Here is a 19,206-nt window from a genome sequence, read left to right as displayed (position 1 = left end):
GCACAGTGAAAAACAATAACGCAAAGTCTAAAGGGGCAGGTACCTTCACCCTGGGAATAACATAACATAACATGTTAAAGGGGCAGGCAGGCAGACACCCATCCTCAGGGAGCAGGAGCAATCAGTGTCTTAAAGGGGCAGACACCTCGCCCTGAGAGCAACGATAACGCAATGTCTTAAACGGCCAGACAGGCACCCACCCTCAGGGAACAGGAACAATCCAGTGCCATAAAGGGGCAGGTGTCTCCGCCCAGGGAGCAACAATAACACAATGGCTTAAAGTGACAGGCACCTGTGCCCAGGGAGCAACATAACACAATGCCTTAAAGGGACAGGCACCTCCACCCATGGAGCAGCAATAACACAATGTCTTATAGCAGGGGTGGGCAAACTACGGCCCGCGGGCCGCATGGGTCTTTATGCAGCCCACCAAGTCATTAAAAAAAAAAGTTTTTTTTAAAAACAATTTTTTTTTAAATTTAAAATTTTTTTTTTAAGGTTAATGGGAGGGGGGGGCTGTTGGGTTACTTACTGGTATAGGGTGGATACGTTGACTTGAGTAGGGTGATCATTGCTCGGCACAACATCGAGGGCCGAAGGGCCTGTTCTGTGCTGTACTGTTCTATGTTCTATATGAGGCGCCCAGAATCATAACCGGGTGAAGTAATTATTTTACTTAATATACTATGCGGCCCTTTAAAATTGTGAATTTCTGAATGTGGCCCTTGCACGGAAAAGTTTGCCCACCCCTGTCTTATAGGGTCTGGCAGGCATCCACCCTCAGGGAGCAGGAGCAACCCAGTGTCTTAAAGAGGCAGACACCTCCGCCCAGGTAGCAACAATAGCACAATGTCTGAAAGGAACAGGCAACTCCGCCCTAGGAGCAACAATAACACACTGTCTTAAAGGGGAAGGCAGGCACCCACCCGCAGGGAGCAGGAGCAATCTAGGGTCTTAAAGGGGTAGGCACCTCAGCCCAGGGAGCAACAATAACACAATGTCTTAAAGGGGCAAGCAGGCACCCACACTCAGCTAGCGGGAGCAATCCAGTATCTTAAGGGGGCAGGCATCTCTGCACAGAGAACAACAATGACACACTGGCTTAAAGGGGCAGGCACCTCCACCCAGGGAGCCACTATAACCCAATGTTTTAAGGCAGACAGGCACCCACCCTCAGGGAGCAGGAGCAATCCAATGTCTTAAAGGGCAGGCACCCGCCCTCATGGAGCAGGAATAAACAACGTCTTAAAGGGGCAGGCACCCACCCTCAGGGAGCTGGAGCAATACAATATCCTAAAGGTAAAAGCAAATTACTGCGAATGCTGGAATCTGAAACAAAAACAGAAAATACTGGACAATCTCAGCAGGTCTGACAGCGTCTGTGGAGAGAAAAGGGAGCTCACGTTTCGAGTCTGGATGACTCTTTGACAACCATGTCCTAAAGGGGCAGGCACCTGCCCTCATGGAACAGGAACAATACGATGTCTTAAAGGAGCAAGCACCCTCCCTAAAGGAGCAGGAGCAATCCAATATCTTAAAGGGGTAGGTACCCACCTTCAGGCATCAGGAACTATACAATATCCTAAAGGAGAGGGCACCCACCCTCAAGGAGCAGGAGCAATCCAATGTCTTAAAGAGGCAGGTTACACACCCTCAGGGAGTGGAGCAATGCAATGTCTTAAAGGGGCATGCATCCACCTTCAGAGAGCAGAAGGGGTTCTCTGTCCCGCCGGTGGCAGGATTCTCTGTCTTGCCTGTTGGCCAATGGGGTTTCCCATTGTGGGCAGCCCCACGCCGTTGGAAATTCCCGGGCGTGGGTGCACTGCTGACGCAATGGTGAATCCCAGCAGTGGAGAATCCAGCCCCTATGTCTTAATAGGACACAGACCCAAGGACCAAGAACAATTCAGTGTCTTAAAGGAACATGCACATATTTTCATGGAGCACTGGGATGACAGACCTCTTCATTTTTCAAGGTCCACTCCTAAATATTAGGAGTCATGGGAGAAAATAAATATGGGAGAGGAAAACAGAGACAGGTAAAAAGTACAGAGAAGTGGTGCAGCAGTTAGCACTGCTGCCTCACAGCGCCAAAGACCCGTGTATGATTTCGCCCCCAGGCCACTGTCCGCATGGAGTTTGCACATTCTCCCCGTGTCAGTGTGGGTCTCACCCCTGCGGCCCAAAGATGTGCAGGGTAGGTGGATTAGCCATGCTAAATTGCTCCTTAATTGGAAATTTGTTTTTAAAAGTACTGAGAAATAGAGAGGGTGTATATAGTTTTGGTATCCTTACTTAAGAAAGGATATAAATGAGCCAAATGGCCTCCTTCTGCACTGTTGTGATTATATGATTCTTTTTTTAATATAAATTTAGAGTACCCAATTATCTTTTCCAATTAAGGGGCAATTTAGCGTGGCCAATCCACCTACTCTGCACATTTTTGGGTTGTGGGGGGCGAAACCCACGCAGACACGGGGAGAATGTGTAAACTCCGCACAGACAGTGACCCAGAGCCAGGATCGAACCTGGGTCCTCAGCGCCGTAGGCAGCAATGCTAACCACTATGCCACCGTGCTTCCCTTTGATTATATGATTCTTTAGAAGCAGTTCAGAGAAGCACGGTAGCACAGTGGTGAGCACAATTGCTTCACAGCTCCAGGGTCCCAGGTTCGATTCCCAGCTTGATTCACTGTCTGTGCGGAGTTTGCACGTTCTCCCCGTGTGTGCGTGGGTTTCCTCCGGGTGCTCCGGTTTCCTCCCACAGTCCAAAGATGTGCAGGTTAGGTGGATTGGTCATGTTAAATTGCCCTTAGTGTCCAAAATTGCCCTTAGTGTCAGGATGGGGATAGGGTGGAGGTGTGGGCTTGGGTAGGGTGCTCTTTCAAAGAGCCGGTGCAGACTCAATGGGCCGAATGGCCTCCTTCTGCACTGTAAATTCTATGAGAAGGTTCACTCGAATCATATCTGCGATAGAGGGGTTAACATAAGAGGAAAGGTTGGACAGTCTCGGTGTTATGGGCAGGAGGGAGTTTAATTTAAACAGTCCTAATTTCTACTCACACCACTTGTCTGTAAACAGAAAAGTGTTTTTGATTTGCTTCCCATTTTCTAAGCAGTGGAGTATTTCTTAACCCCTCGGTTTTGGGATGATCCAATTTCTACTGATAACGCCAGAGCAAACTCGAGATGGGGTTAGCTCAAGGGGTTAGTTTATTTACACGCACTCACAATGGGGGAGGAAGGTCACAATTCTGGCTTCTGGTCACTCATACAGTAAAAGAGGGAGAGGGAAAAGAATGGTTCACAGGGCAAAGACCACAGAGAAAATAATTATTGTTTCATGTGGGTTCCAGATGAGGTATTCTTTCACCCAGATGAGTAGGGTCAAAACTGATACAAAGATTGTTTGTGTGTCCCTCATCTGGGCCCACGAGAGGTTAAATGTCTCAACCATTCAGAATGAAAGGAAGGTCGCAGGGCCCTTTGCCCCAGAAAATTAGTGGAGTCCAGTTAGCCAACCTGGGTTATAAAATGCAGATGGCCTTTGTATAGCTCTCTGTCAATTTGATCCGTCCAGCCCACAGGGGTTGTTAGTGTCTCTTCAGAGATAACTATGTGTGAAGTTTCCTTGCTACTGCCAGGTAGCCCCTTTTGTTCGAGGGTCACAGACGCACGTAGATTTAGCCATTTTAACCATTTTGTCCAGCTTTTAAAATTTTAGAAATAGCCATGAGGATATCTAAATATATTTTGTAAGACTTACTCCCTTGACACTGCACCTGTATCCATTTGGAGTTTAGAAGGTTGAAAGGTAATCTGATTGAAACATATAGATGGGACGTGACAGGGTGGGTACTGGAAGGATGTTTCTCCTTGTGGGAGGGTCTAGGACTAGGGTACACAGTTTTAAAGTAAGGCGTCTCCAAGTTAAGACAGGGATAAGAAGATCTTTTTTTCCCAGAGGGCAGTAAAACATTGGAACTCTCTTCCCCAGAGAGTGGTGGAGCAGGGCCTGTGAATATTCCTGAGGCGGAGGCAGATAGATTCTTAACTAACAAGGGAGTCAAAGAGTATCGGGTGGAATGTGCAGTTGGGGCCACAATCAGATCAGCCATGATCTTATTGAATGGTGGATCAGGCTCGTGGGGGCCGAGAGGTCTATTCCTACTCCTATGTATGTTCCTATGTTTCGCTTTGTGAGTTCTTCAGCCCAGTTGACGAGCTTGTTTGCCATTTTTGGCCATCAGATCAGTCAGATCAGCCATGATATTGTTGAAGGGCTGAGGTGGCCTACTCCTGCTCCTAATTCATATGTTCATATGGCATAGTCAAGCTCATGGAGAAGGTCATGCATCAGAGTTGTGGTGGTAAAAGGGTGAAAATGACATAACATTAGCAACAGATCATTGAAGTCAATTGAACCAATAGAACGAAGGAGAGATGTCAGAATGAGTAGGTGTGATTGCATCGGATAAGAGGACCAGAAATAGGCCTTTCAGCCCAATCAGTTCATGCTGGTGTTTATGGTCCATCTTTTCCCATCCAAATCTACCATTATTAATCCCCTATTCCCCTTTCCCCCAATATCCTTGTATAGTTTGCCCTTAAATGCCTCTATACTATTCATTCAACCACACTCTGTGGTTGCAAGTTCCACATTTTCATTACTCCTTGGGCAGCAAACTTTCTTTGGAATTCCCAAATGGAATTCTCGGTGACTATCTTGTATTGATGACCTCCAGTTATCCTCTTCCTCACATTCTCTCTGGAACATTCTCTCTGTATCCCATCCACCCTGTCAATACCTTTCACAATTTCCAACACCTCAATTAGGCCACCCCTCAGCTAAAGAACCACACGCGTCCTAAGAATCAGGTTTTTGAGTGGATGGTAGAATCAGATGGAGATTAAACTTGTGTTTCAATGAGAAGTGATATGAGTGAAGTTAGATAACTGAAGGTCAAAAAGGGCAGGATCAATGTTCGGAATACCACGGACATTGGAGGAGTGTAAAGCAGATGTGATGGTCAGTTCCAAAGGACTAAAATATTAACTGTTTCTCACTCTGCAAGGACGGTCAAACTGACCGAGTTTTTCCAGCACTTTCTGTTTCTCATTCCGATGTGGTGGCTACAATCTGGGTGTCTCAGAGGCCACAATGGGCTGTACATCTCCCAAGTTGTTGGTGATATTGTAACTGAGTAAATCAGGCACAGAAGACCATTTGCCAAGATAAACAGTCAATGCATAAAGGAAATACAACAACTTTCCTTTATATACCTTTCATAGCCTCAGATCGCCCCAGAGTGCTCTACAACCAATAAAGTATTTTTGAAGGGCAGTCACTCTTGAAACGTGTCAGCCAATTTGCACACAGCACTGCCCAACAAGAGGCAGTGAAATAAATGAGCAGGTCATCTTTTTTTTTTACGTGCTTGGTCAGGCAGTAAGTCTTGCCCAGGACACCGGGGAGAAATCCCCTTGATCTTTGAAATAATACAATGGCATCTTTAACATCCAGCTGTTGTTGAATTTAAATTTCAGCCTCAAGATCTCAACTATCATCTTCATTATCACGCCCCGTCGGTCAGTATATTGAATTTGGAAAGCAACTTCCTGTTGTGGTTGGAGCTGAGAACAAAAATCAAGGCTGGCGGTCCAGTGCAGTACTGAGGGAGTGCTGAACTGTCGGAGATACCGGGCGGAATTCTTTGTTTCAGAGACTAAATGCTGATGCTGGTTCAGAATTGGTGGACTTCTACGATAGCAAAATTGGCAGTGACACATGAAAAACATCTGGCCGGCCTACCTAATCCCATTTGCCAGCACTTGGCCCATAGCCTTGAATGCTATGATGAGCCAAGTGCTCATCCGGGTACTTTTTAAAGGAAGTGAGGCAACCGGCCTCTACCACCCTCCCAGGCAGTCAGACGCCATGTCTTGTGTCTTGCAAGATCTCCTGGTGAGAAGGCGGACCCTTCTGGTGTTTCCCCCCCCCCCCCCCCCGACCCCACCCACAACCCAACCTCAAGTGAATAGCAGTGAGGAAGAGGACACGGACAGTGACAGGTGCCCTCGAACTGCTGCCCAGTCCGGGGACAACGCTGACTTACCGACACAGCTGTCTCCAACACCCTCCACTCTCCCAGTGACACTCACCTCATTTGGGCATGTCAGTGAGGATGGTCCTGAGACACTATCTGGTGCACACCACACATGTGCTGTGCGCGGACTGACGGAGGGTGGCCCTACCCCAGGGACTAGCTGCCAACCAGATGGGTTTCCGGGCTTCTGGAAAGGGCGATCCCATCGATAGTGGAGATGCAGTCACAGAGCCAGGGGGGTGTCCACAACCATCCAGCGCCTGCAGGTGCAGTTGGAGGAGTTCAACCACCTGTTGGGGCAAGGGGTGGTGCCGACCATGCGTGCCCACTGTGTCCACAGTGGAGGCCATGTGGGGAGAAGGTATCGGTCGGCGTCAGGGTGTCCAAGGGCTGGGGCACTCTGTCCAGGAGGTGGCCGAGGCCCAGGACAGGACTGCACTGTCACAGGCAGCCATGTACCACAGAAACCTGGACACTGCAGCAACACTCCAGTGCATGGCCCAGTCACAGCTGAGAGTGTTGGCGGTATTGCCTGGGCACTGGTTGACCTGAGCCAGGCACAGAGGGAGGTGGCACAGTCACTGAGGGAGGTGGTCCGCTTCCTGTGCTCCATGGCCATGAGCTTCGAGACCCTGGTCGAGACTGGAGCAGGCCTCCAGGACTGGCAGCGGAGGAGGCTCAGGGTTTAGCTCCGCTCGCACCCCATTCCAAGGAATGGCCCGGGGGCTATCACGCCCCCGTGAGGGAGGAGGAAATGATGGGGTCCGTGCCGGTGACTCCCGCAGGGCTGGTGCCGGAACACCACAGTGTCTTGGGCTCCCCCTTCCTGTCCCTGGTCCATGTGATAGGCAATGGGCAGAACAGGGTTACACCATGCCACCCAGGACACCCGAGCAGCAGCCAGACCCACCCAGACCTGGTCGCCCCAGAAGACTGCAGCCAAAGAGGGCCCAGGTCACAAGGCGGGATTCGCAAAAGGCCACCTCCACTCCTGATGTACCACCTGGGGACCCACCTAGGCGTAGCGTTAGGGCACGTAAGGCCCGAAAGGTAGACACCAGTTAAGTTGGCACGGGAGTTAGGGGCTCGGGCATATATTCACCATGTCACAATAATCAGACGCTGAAGCACTGCTTGATCCCTGGTCGCTGCATGGGCATTGTTGTAGCAGGATGTTGTGTCTGTCTGTGGTCTCCAGATAGGCGTCATCAGGCACGACCGCAGTGGATAACCCCTGTCGCCCAAGAGCCAACCCCTCAGCCGCGGGGTGCACCTTGAACAGGTCAGGAGCCATCGAGTGTTCACAGTGCCTGGGTATTGGGTCCAGTCGTACATGATTTGCAACTTCACACACCAGCTGCATGCTTATCGAATGGAACCCCTTTCAATTTATGAAGACTGGCCCACCATGGGCCTGTGCTCACAGAACGGCTTGCATCCTGCCGATCAGCCCTGAGCCCGGGGGTATCTCGGTGAGGGCACTGAACCTGGTCCACATTAAATTTGATGTCTTGTGTTGACTGGGCATATAGGCCTCCATGAAGGCGTGGATGCACCTGTGCACTGAGATCTGTGAGATCGCTGACAGTCTCCACTCAGTACCTGGAAGGGTCATTTGGCATAAAGATTCAGGGAGACCGTTACCTTGGCGGCCACTGGGAGCAGGTGTCCTCCCCTATACCCCCACAGTGGCAGGTACACCATGATGTGGCAGATATGTTGCACTGTCCCGTGCTCAGCCGGAGTCTTTGACGGCATGTACAGTCCGGCAGGTCCTCGAATGACAGGCGCTGCCAGCTCACTCAGGGCCTCATGTGACTCCTCCTTCCCACCTCTGCCTGTTGGGCGGCCGGCTCTCCATCCTCACAGGCTGCCTCCTGTTCCTCTGGGGCAGGCTCCACCGCTGCAAGGTCCTCCTCGAGCAACTCCACCTCGTGCAGCCACAATGCATCCCCCAGGGCTGTGGCGGCCTGGATGAAGGCCACCATTCCTGGTTGAATTCCGAAGTCTATTGTCTGTAGGGAGCAACAGTCAGACATGTTTGCATGGTGTGTACCCGCGCGCCCAACCAGGTCCACCAGGCTACACGGTGTCCCCCTCCCTCTCCAATCCCCACATCTTGCCATTCCCCCTGGCACTCTGCCCTCCACGCTCCTGGCTTGGTAGGTGCCCAGCACAATGTTGCCCATTGGTGCTGCCAGGGGTACCCTTGGCTAGCATTATCCATGCCAGTGGTATGCTCCGTGACCCCCGTCCGTGCCTTCCTCCAGGGCTACTGTGGCCGTTGCCCCTGGGGGGGGGCTGCGTGCTGCCCCACCTGTACATGGAGGTCGGTTGCAGGGGGGGGGGGAAGACTTTGTGGGGTGGAGGGTGAGGGGTGTGAGGTTTGGAGGGGTGGGTGCACACATATGACCGGTGTCACTCTGCACAACCATGGACTATAAGGGGTGGTCAATGGGGTGCACAGCAGGAAGGCCTCCCTGAGGGCAGCGTGGTGGTGCAGTGGGTTAGCCCTGTTGCCTCACAGCGCCGAGGTCCTAGGTTCAATCCTGGCTCTGGGTCACTGTCCAGGTGGAGCTTGCACATTCTCCCGTGTTTGCGTGGGTCTCGCCCCCACAACCCAAAGATGTGCAGGGTAGGTGGATTAGCCACGCTAAATTGCCCCTTAATTGGAAAAAATAAATTGGGTACTCTAAATTAATGAAAAAAAAGATGGCCTCCCTGTCGGCCATGGCAATGGCGGTCCATGCCTGGACAGCCAGCCCCGTGGGGGAGCATCCCGACCCCACATCCCATTCCCTGGTCACCTCCCCCCCCCCCCCCTCCCCGCCTGGCCTGGCAGGTATCCCCACCCCAGCCAGCCCGGTCAGTGTCAGGACTGGTAGCCCACGGTCCTGTCTCTGCATGCCCTACCTCCTCTCTCTTCCTCATCGGCCTCAGCGCCCGTTTCCTGGTTTTTGAAGCGGCAAATGAAATGAAAACTGCTTATTGTCACAAGTAGGCTTCAAATGAAGTTACTGTGAAAAGCCCCTAGTCGCCACATTCCGGCGCCTGTTCGGGGAGACTGGTACGGGAATTGAACCCGTGCTGCTGGCCTGCTTTGGTCGGCTTTCAAAGTCACCGATCCTGCCATTGGTAATTCCTCATGGCGGGAGCAGAGCGCCGCGGAGAATACCGGGTCAGGCCGCTAATGATATGTAGACGGCATTTACTGTACGTGCGGAATAGAACCACATTGACGCCGCTGCCCAGGCACCGGAGCATGGCATTCTGCCGGGCACCCAGCGCAGGCCACGATTTTGACTTCCTGACCGATTCTCTGCCCAATCGCACTTCCCGATTTTGGCGTCGACTGACGAAGAATTGGCCTACCATCTTTTAGTTGAGGGGTTAAGCTGGGGCTCTGTCTGCTCTCTCAGGAGTACTTCAAAGAGATGCACAGGAGTTATCCTCAATGTACTGACCAGTAGCTTCATCAACATCACACCGAAATCATCATCACGTTACTGTTTGTTGGGAACTTGCAACAATTACTAACTACACTTTAAACAGCCTTCACTGGCTGAAAAGTGCTTTGAGACGTTCAGCGGCCGTGACAAACGCTGTACAAAAGCAAGCCTTGTTTTATTTTTATGATCATATTGGCTGCGCTGTTTCCTCTATTTCAATCGTTGGCTATTTCACTGTGAAATGAGTAATGAAAAAAAAAATGAAAATCGCTTATTGTCACGAGTAGGCTTCGATGAAGTTACTGTGAAAAGTCCCTAGTCGCCACATGCCGGCGCCTGCTTGGGGAGGCTGGTATGGGAATTGAACCGTGCTGCTGGCCTGTTTTAAAAGCCAGCGATTTAGCCCAGTGTGCGAAACCAGTCCCTGTTGAGAGCCCCTAATGACTGTTGAGATTAAATTGAAAAAAGTGCTCGGAGAGCGTCATGTGTGTGGATACAGAGAGAGAGAGAGAGAGCAGAGTTAACCTTTCAGTTTGATAACCTGTCATCAGAAGCAGTGTCACTCCCGGGAGGCAGGCAGAGAGAAGTGGATATTCGGAGTTTGCAGGCTGTGTGTTATGGGGGAGATGTTGTGCTGGGGGGCCGGTCTGCTGGGGCTGGGGAAGGACCTGGATTCTTCAGCGCCCCAAGAAACGGGATGGTTACGGGGCCGGGAGGTGCAAGGAGTGTCTTGTGGAGAAGAACACTGGGTGTTTGTGTTGGCCGATGGCACTGTGTTTACCCGCGGAGACAACGGGAAAGGACAACTTGGTAGGAGAAACATCCAATCTCCCTTCGGTAAGGAGCTGGGGAGGGGGGTAAACTTTGACTCTCTGCAGAGATTGTCCACTATTTTCTAGGTTTTTTTTGCCTGAGATTAATTATAACATCGTTTCAATCCCAAATGGACACATCCTGACCCCCCCCCCCCCCCCCCCCAATCCCCAGCGCCTTTAACACCAGCTGGGACATTCCTCCTGTGCGCCCAGTTAACGACCATGTTCTCATTATCGACCCAGTGGCATGTTTTTTTTTTAATGCTCTTTTTTTTTCAAAATATTCAATCCGACAGACGGGAAGCCCCCTTTTCCCGGATTCCAGCGCCCGCAGGAATGCTCTCCATTCCCACTCTGACAAGTTTCGTTTTCTCCCCCCTCCGCCGCTTGCTATTTCCTTTCTTGGTCAGTTTCGATTCGCGCGAGTTTCGATTCACAGGGATGTCGAAGGGACAGGAGTTGCAGCGGGAAGTGGCAGTAATGACAGCACAGTGATTGTCATTCTACCTGCGACCCCCTTTCTGGTGGGGTGGGGGGTACTGTGCCTTTTATTATTAAAAAAAGTTTGCATTTCAGATTCTGTACCGGGCTGTTGAGGATTTGGGAGCTGGTGAATTTCAGCCAGCGCTTAACACACCTCCCCCGGCATCCACACAATCCCTGCGGTCCAGAGAGAGAGGCCGTTCGGCCCATCGAGTCTGCACCGTGCCTCTAAAAGTGTGCCCCACCCCGCCTCCCCCAATCCCCGCCTAACCTGCGCATCTTTGGACACTCAAGGGGCATATTTCAGCATGGCCAATCCACTCAACCTGTATTTGACAGTAACGTCATTGCAGTGTTAATGTAAGCTTACTTGTGACACTAATAAAGATCATTATTAGTATTCTCTCCTAATTTAACCCTTTGAAGTCCAGGTATCATTCTGGTAAACTGATGTCGCCCACCCACACTCTATCCAAGGTGAAATACACCCGGAAAGGAGTTTACGATGTAAAAATTGAACATCACAACTATGGGGCGCGATTCTCCGCACTCGCGCCGGTTCGGAGAATAGCGGGCCGCGCATATTTTCACGGCGACGCCGGTCCGACGCCCTCCCGCTATTCTCCGAACCCCGCACAAACTACACGTCGGCATTCCCGGCAAAGGCCTCGAAAGCCCCCCGACACGACCAGAATCACAACTTATTGGTCCCCCGCTATTCTCCCGACGTCATCACGCACTGTTTTCATGCCGGCCAACACACCTACTTTTCAAGTTCGTCAACCAGTCGTGCTGGCTGACGAGAGCTTCGAGTAGGTGAGCGCACCGCTCAGCGCACCGCTCAGCGCACTGCTGGAGTCTGGCCACAACGGGGAAGGCATCCCCGAGAACGGGAGGGGGGTCCAGAGCGGGGGGGGGGGAGTGGGGGAGACTGAGGGGGGAGTGGGGGAGACTGAGGGGGGGAGTGGGGGAGACTGAGGGGGAGGGGGGAGTGGGGGAGACTGAGGGGGGAGTGGGGGAGACGGAGGGGGGGAGTGGGGGAGACGGAGGGGGGAGTGGGGGAGACGGAGGGGGGGAGTGGGGGAGACGGAGGGGGGGAGTGGGGGAGACGGAGGGGGGAGTGGGGGAGACGGAGTGGGGGAGACGGAGGGGGGGAGTGGGGGAGACGGAGGGGGGAGTGGGGGAGACGGAGGGGGGAGTGGGGGAGACGGAGGGGGGAGTGGGGAGACGGAGGGGGGAGAGTGGGAGTGGGGGGGGGTAGGGAGAGAGTGAGCGAGTGAGCCGTCCAACCCCGGTTACAAAATGTCTGCCACCATGCCATGGCGTGCCGGTCACGAGTACACGGCCGCTGGTTGCCCTGTGGCTTACGGACACAGGCCACTGACGCACCGATGAAGAGGACGTAGTTAACTGCCTGTTGGATGCAGAAAGTGACCTGGGGTTAGGCTGCCCGCGTGTCAGCAGCGCGACCAGGCCACTGGGACACACAGGTATCCCGTGGCAGGCGGCTGCCGAGGTGTCGACTAACCTCCGTCTAACATGTTCCGTTTCTCTGCCTCCCACCACCCTTCTGTAGGTTAGCACGATGTATGGGAACAGAACGGCTATGTTCTGCGCAGTGGTTGGGGCCGCTGTACTGCATTTGGAGATGCAGCAGCATCCACAGCCACAACCCGCAGTGGATGCAGGGCCAGCTGCAGCAGCAGAGGGAAGGGCCGAGGAGTTGCCAGTCGTCGAGCAGCATGGGGGGGAGGAGGAGGAGGGGGAGGAGGAGGAGGAGAGAGTGAGGGTGCAGCCACAGCACCAGAGGCAACGACCAAAGCCGAGAGTGTACCGTGTCCGGGTCTCTTTCCTAACAATGACGGACATCACCTGCAGGAGGAGACACCGGCTGAGTAGGCGGACGGTGATACATATCTGTCACCTCGTGGCGCACCTCGCCCCACGTGGAACGGGGGGAGGACACGCGATCCCGGTTGCCACCAAGGTGACTGTCGCTCTTAACTTCTATGCGACCGACTCCTTCCAGTCTCCGAGCGGGGACCTCTCCGGGATCTCCCAGTCATCGGTCCACAGGTGCATCCGGGATGTGACCGACACCCTCTATGCCATCGCGGACCGCTACGTCACCTTTCCCGAGGACCGAGCAACTCAAGACTCACGAGCTCGTGGATTTGCCAGCGTGGCCGGGATACCGATGGTGCAGGGGGAAATCGATTGTGTTCACGTCCCCATGCGCCTGCCTGCAGGGGACAGGGAGGTGTTCACAAACAGGAGGGGGACATACTCCATGAATATCCAGGTGGTATGCGACCCCCACAAGATGTTCATGAACATCGGTGCAAGGCTCCCAGGGAGTATGCATGACTCCTACATACTGGCGCAGTCGTACATCCCTGCGATGTTTGAGGGACGTCCCCCCCCCCCCCGGCTGAGGGGCTGGTTGCTAGGCGACAGGGGTTATCCGCTGAGGTCTTGGCTGATGACGCCTATACGGAGGCCTCAGACCAATGCGGAAACCCGATACAACAAGGCCCATGCAGCAACCAGGGGTGTGGTGGAGCGCTGCCTTGGCCTCCTGAAGATGAGATTCAGGTGCCTGGACCGCTCCGGAGGGGCCCTGCAGTACCAGCCTGACAGGGTCGCCCGCATTGTTGTGGTCTGCTGTGCGCTGCACAACATCGCGATGCAGAGGGGAGATGACCTGCTGCAGGAGGCGGAGGGAGAAGCCAGTAGCAGTGGTGCCAGCACACAGGAGGAGGAGGAGGTGGAGGCTGGCGGAGTGGCGGGCGCAGCACGCAGACATGACCCAGGTGCTGGTGATGTCCAGGAGGCGGCACGACGGATCCGGCGAGGACGGCGGGCACGCGACGCCTTGGTGGCAGCACGGTTCACGCTTCGTATGCGACGTCCCCGCTGAACACCAAACCACCACCTACATCGCTAGTCATGCAGAGAATCAACACACAACTGCCACCACCACAGCCCCCCACCCCCTCTCAGTGTACACTGCTCCACTTCGACATCACCCTTACCACTGGGTCCAAACGGTATGGCACAACATTGATGGCTGTGTCAGCGGGTGTGATCAGTGCCATGTGGAATGATGACAGCCCGCTCTGCGAAGAGCTGTGAGCTCAGAATCGTTAGAGAGAGTCTGACCCATGGCAATAGCTGAACCATCCACCTTGGTGGCCGCTGAGTTCGTCACGGACACTCCATCACGTGCCCGCGTGGGCTAGCTGTGGGAGGGGTGGAGGGGGAAGGGACTGCACACCCGGCACCGAAGTTTCACCGCTCGTCAACCCCAGCGACACTCGGTCACCATCACGATTCCTGTGGCTGTGGAACAATCACACGGTATTACAAGTAAGGTGGAACACTGCGTTTAATGTGAACAATAATTTACAGGTGCCCTAGCCCCTACAACTAAACTGTGCCCTTCACCCGTGCCAACTTACTCAGTGTCTCTCTTTGTTGCCTTACGGGCCCTACCACTACGTCTAAGTGATTCCCCAGATGATACAGCAGGAGTGGAGGAGGACTGCTGCGAATCGCCCCCTTCGACTTCTTTCTCCTTCGGCAAGCGTTTCCTGGGGCGACCCGGCCTTGATGGGCCAGGCTGCTCTGCGGGCGTCTCGGGTGACGTTGTGCCACCCTGCTCTGCCTGCTGCCCACCCGATGCACCAGGGATGGGACGTGGGAGGCTGAGAATTCTGGGACGTCCTGTGATGGAGTTAATGGGACGGGCCCCAAAACCACCTCCTCCCTCAGGGAGCCCGGTGGCCCCCGAGCCTCACTTTGGGACAGAGGTGCGAGCGGGGAGGTGCCCCGTCGCGCCACCGACACCTGGCGCTGCCAGTCCTGGAGGCCTGCAACGGTATCCACCAGGATCCGAAGGTTTGCAGAGACGGAGTCCAGGGAGTTGGACATTCCTGCCAGGGACTGTGCGATCTCAACCTGTGAGTGCACGACGCCATCCAGCACATGTGTCAGGCAGTTGATGCTCTCCGCGACTGACTGCTGGGACTGTGCCATCGACTGCTGGGACTGTGCCATCGACTGCTGCGACTGGGCCATGACCTGCTGAGACTCAGCCAAGGCCCGCAGCGCGCCGGCAATGTCGTGTTGGCTCTGGCGCATTGCTGCCTGTGAGAGGGCAACCCTGTCCAGGGCCGAGGATGACGCGTGCACATTAAGCCCAATGCCTTGCATAACCTGACCCATTGCCTCCACCGCGGATGCCACCCGTGCGGTGTCGGCCTGGGTTGCTGCCATGAGCGGCACCACTCCCTGCTCGTGGACGCGGTTCGACTCCTCTAACAGCATCTGCAGAGTCTGGAAGACAGTCCTCATCCCGTCATTGTGTCCCTGGGTTTCTTGATGCATCGGCTGTGCGGGTGGGTTGAGAAAGTCCAGGAACTCGGAAAACGTCTGGGAGCCAGCTGCATTCTGGGCCTGGCCTGGCCTCCGCCAGTCCGGGCCCTCGGCTGCTCCGACCTCCACCTGCTGTACCTGCTCAGCTGTGATGTGCGACCCAGACTTTGACCCAGGAGCCTCATCACTAAATAGGCCCGCCGGGGTGAGTGTCTCTGGGATGGTGGATGGTGTGGGAGACAGCAGTGCCGCAAGCCCGAGGTCGTCTTGGGTTGACGCCTCGTCTATGTCATCGGCCCGCTGAGAGGCCGCAGGGCGTTCGCGGGCCATTTCTCTCTCTTACTCTCTCACCGCCCTCTGGGCGTCCTTCTCCACAGATTCGGTTGGGGAGGATGGGACTCCCCGCTGATCGGGCACCCTCTGTTGTGTGGCCCTGGGTGAGGTGGGGGCAGATGCCTGTGTCCGCCTGGAGGCAGACGGCCCTGGTCGTTCGGCATCACGTCCTAGGGAAGAGAATAAAACGGGTTATTTAGATACGCTCGGCCGGGCGCTGGGCAGTCCCAGTGGGCAGGATGTGAAGGGACAGAGGATGGGGGAGGTGTCCCAGTGGGCAGGGTGTGAAGGGACAGAGGATGGGGGAGGTGTCCCAGTGGGCAGGGTGTGAAGGGACAGAGGATGGGGGAAGTGTCCCAGTGGGCAGGGTGTGAAGGGACAGAGGATGGGGGAGGTGTCCAAGTGGGTAGGGTGTGAAGGGACAGAGGATGGGGGAGGTGTCCAAGTGGGCAGGGTGTGAAGGGACAGAGGATGGGGGAGGTGTCCAAGTGGGCAGGGTGTGAAGGGACAGAGGATGGGGGAGGTGTCCAAGTGAGCAGAGTGTGAAGGGACAGAGGATGGGGGAGGTGTCCCAGTGGGCAGGGTGTGAAGGGACAGAGGATGGGGGAGGTGTCCAAGTGAGCAGAGTGTGAAGGGACAGAGGATGGGGGAGGTGTCCCAGTGGGCAGGGTGTGAAGGGACAGAGGATGGGGGAAGTGTCCTAGTGGGCAGGGTGTGCAGGGACAGAGGATGGGGGAGGTGTCCCAGTGAGCAGGGTGTGAAGGGACAGAGGATGGGGGAGGTGTCCCAGTGAGCAGAGTGTGAAGGGACAGAGAATGGGGGAGGTGGGCAGGGTGTGAAGGGACAGAGGATGGGGGAGGGGGGGGTGTTTGTCATGCAGGGTTGTCTCACTTGTTGCAGCTCCGCCAACCTCGCATTGCGCGATCTCTCGGGTGGCAGATCCCCCAACAAGGTCCAGTGCCCTCTGCTCAAACGTGGTGAGGGGGTGCAGGATGGGCGAACCCCCTCCAGTCTTGTTCCGCTCACGGGTGTTGTGAGCGGTCTTGTCCTGTTGGGGGAGGGGGCATAGGTAGATCATTACAATACGGCAGGTATCAGCAGTCCGTTCAGATACTGGCACAGTTTGGGGGTCAAGTAGTAATAAGACCATTGCATCTCTCCACGGGGGCCAGAGCGCTGGGTCTGTGACTACTTTGTGAACCACCCTCAGATGATGCCCCTCCTCTGCTCGATTGATTCGAGCAGCGTCTCCACGTCAGCCTCAACGAATCGCGGGGCTGCTCTCCTGAGCTCCGACATTCTGGCCTAGTTTCTGTGCTCGCCCGCGCCTTTTTACGGCGTTGAGCGGCGTCACGTGGGCGTGTTCGTATCGTCGCCGCGTTCCGGCGTCATCGCGCACGTGATTGACGCGGCCCCGTTCGTAGCCTATTTCCTGGACGTGAATACGTTGGGAACTGGGCCGTGTCGGGCCGTCGCAAAAGTCGGCCGTTTGCACGGCCAACTTCGCGATTTTCCGCGGGTGCGGAGAATCGCGCCCATTGTTTACTAAAAAGCATGTGAGTGGCACGGTAGCACAGTGGTTAGCATTGTTGCTTCACAGCGCCAGGGTCCCAGGTTCGATTCCCGGCTTGGGTCACTATCTGTGCGGAGTCTGCACGTTCTCCCCGTGTTTGCGTGGGTTTCCTCCGGGTGCTCCGCTTTCCTCCCACAAGTCTCGAAACACGTGCTTATTAGGTGAATTGGACATTCTGAATTCTCCCTCCGTGTACCCGAACAGGTGCCGGAGTGTGGCGACTAGGGGCTTTCCACAGTAACTTCATTGCAGTGTTAATGTAAGCCTACTTGTGACAATAATAAAGATTATTATTATCTGAGTTAAACCCCACACTGATAGAGACTGATAGAGAAATACAGCACAGAACAGGCCCTTCGGCCCATGATGTTGTGCCGAACTTTTGTCCTAGGTTTATCATAGAATTTTGGACACTAAGGGCAATTTTTCACGGCCAATCCACCCAACCTGCACATCTTTGGGCTGTGGGAGGAAACCGGAGTACCTGGAGGAAACCCACACACACACGGGGAGGATGTGCAGACTCCACACATACAGTGACCCAAGTCGAAATCGAACTTGGGACCCTGGAGCTGTGAAGCAATTGTGCTATCCACAATGCTACCGTGCTGCCCTTAAGAAGAAGTTAATCTACACTCCATTATTCTACCCTAATCCATATACCTATCCAATAGCCGCTTGAAGGTTCCTAACGTTTCCGACTCAACTACTTCCACAGGCAGTGCATTCCATGCCCCCACTACTCTCTGGGTAAAGAACCTACCTCTGACACCCCCTCTATATCTGCCACCATTTATCTTAAATTTATGTCCCCTTGTAATGGTGTGTTCCACCCGGGGAAAAAGTCTCTGACTGTCTATCTATTCCCCTGATCATCTTATAAACCTCTATCAAGTCGCCCCTCATCCTTCTCCGTTCTAATGAGAAAAGGCCTAGCACCCTCAACCTTTCATCGTATGACCTACTCTCCATTCCAGGCAACATCCTGGTAAATCTCCTTTGCACCTTTTCCAAAACTTCCACATCCTTCCTAAAATGAGGCGACCAGAACTGCACACAGTACTCCAAATGTGGCCTGACCAAGGTTTTGTACAGCTGCATCATCACCTCACGGCTCTTAAATTCAATCCCTCTGCTAATGATTGGCAACTTTCAAAGATCTATGAACTTTGACCCCAAGATCTCTCTGCTCCTCTACATTGCCAAGAACCCTACCGTTAACCCTGTATTCCGCATTCATATTTGTCCTGCCAAAATGGACAACCTCACATTTGTCAGGGTTAAACTCCATCTGCCACTTCTCAGCCCAGCTCTGCATCCTATCTATGTCACTTTGAAGCCGACAACATCCTCCTCACTATCCACAACTCCACCAATCTTCGTATCATCTGCAAATTTACTGACCCACCCTTCAACTCCCTCATCCAAGTCGTTAATGAAAATCACAAACAGCAGAGGACCCAGAACTGATCCCTGCAGTACGCCACTGATAACTGGGCTCCAGGCTGAATATTTGCCATCCACCACCATTCTCTGTCTTCTATCGGTTAGCCAGTTTGTTATCCAACTAGCCAAATTTCCCACTATCCCATGCCTCCTTACTTTCTGCACAAGCCTACAATGGGGAACCTTATCAAATGCCTTACTAAAATCCATGTACACTACATCCACTGCTTTACCTTCATCCACATGCTTGGTCACCTCCTCAAAGAAGTCAATAAGACTTGTAAGGCAAGACCTACCCCTCACAAATCCGTGCTGACTATCCCTAATCAAGCAGTGTTTTTCCAGATGCTCAGAAATCCTATCCCTCAGTACCCTTTCCATTACTTTGCCTACCACCGAAGTAAGACTAACTGGCCTGTAATTCCCAGGGTTATCCCTATTCCCTTTTTTGAACAGGGGCACGACATTCGCCACTCTCCAATCCTCTGGTACCACCCCTGTTGACAGCGAGGATGAAAAGATCATTGCCAACGACTCTGCAATTTCATTTCTTGCTTCCCATAGAATCCTTGGATATATCCCGTCAGACCCGGGGGACTTGTCTATCCTCAAGTTTTTCAAAA

General features: G+C 53.8%; 1 protein-coding gene across 2 annotated transcripts in view; it reads left to right on the top strand.

The window, feature by feature from the left end:
- The first annotated feature begins 10,108 nt into the window (after positions 1 to 10,108).
- The window catches only part of LOC119963504 (probable E3 ubiquitin-protein ligase HERC6), a 63,675-nt gene continuing 54,577 nt past the window's right edge, over positions 10,109 to 19,206 (top strand). Inside the window, exon 1 of one of the 2 annotated variants that reach the window (XM_038792718.1) lies at positions 10,109 to 10,366. In XM_038792718.1, the coding sequence (XP_038648646.1) occupies positions 10,174 to 10,366 (193 nt within the window). In that variant the 5' untranslated portion in view covers positions 10,109 to 10,173. Of the gene's footprint in view, positions 10,394 to 19,206 lie in introns of both variants that reach the window. The other variant, XM_038792717.1, reaches the window with a different exon arrangement.

The sequence above is a fragment of the Scyliorhinus canicula genome, chromosome 3 (genome assembly GCF_902713615.1).
Source record: "Scyliorhinus canicula chromosome 3, sScyCan1.1, whole genome shotgun sequence".
Taxonomy (NCBI): Eukaryota; Metazoa; Chordata; class Chondrichthyes; order Carcharhiniformes; family Scyliorhinidae; genus Scyliorhinus; species Scyliorhinus canicula.
This window is presented reverse-complemented; position numbering and strand designations above follow the sequence as displayed.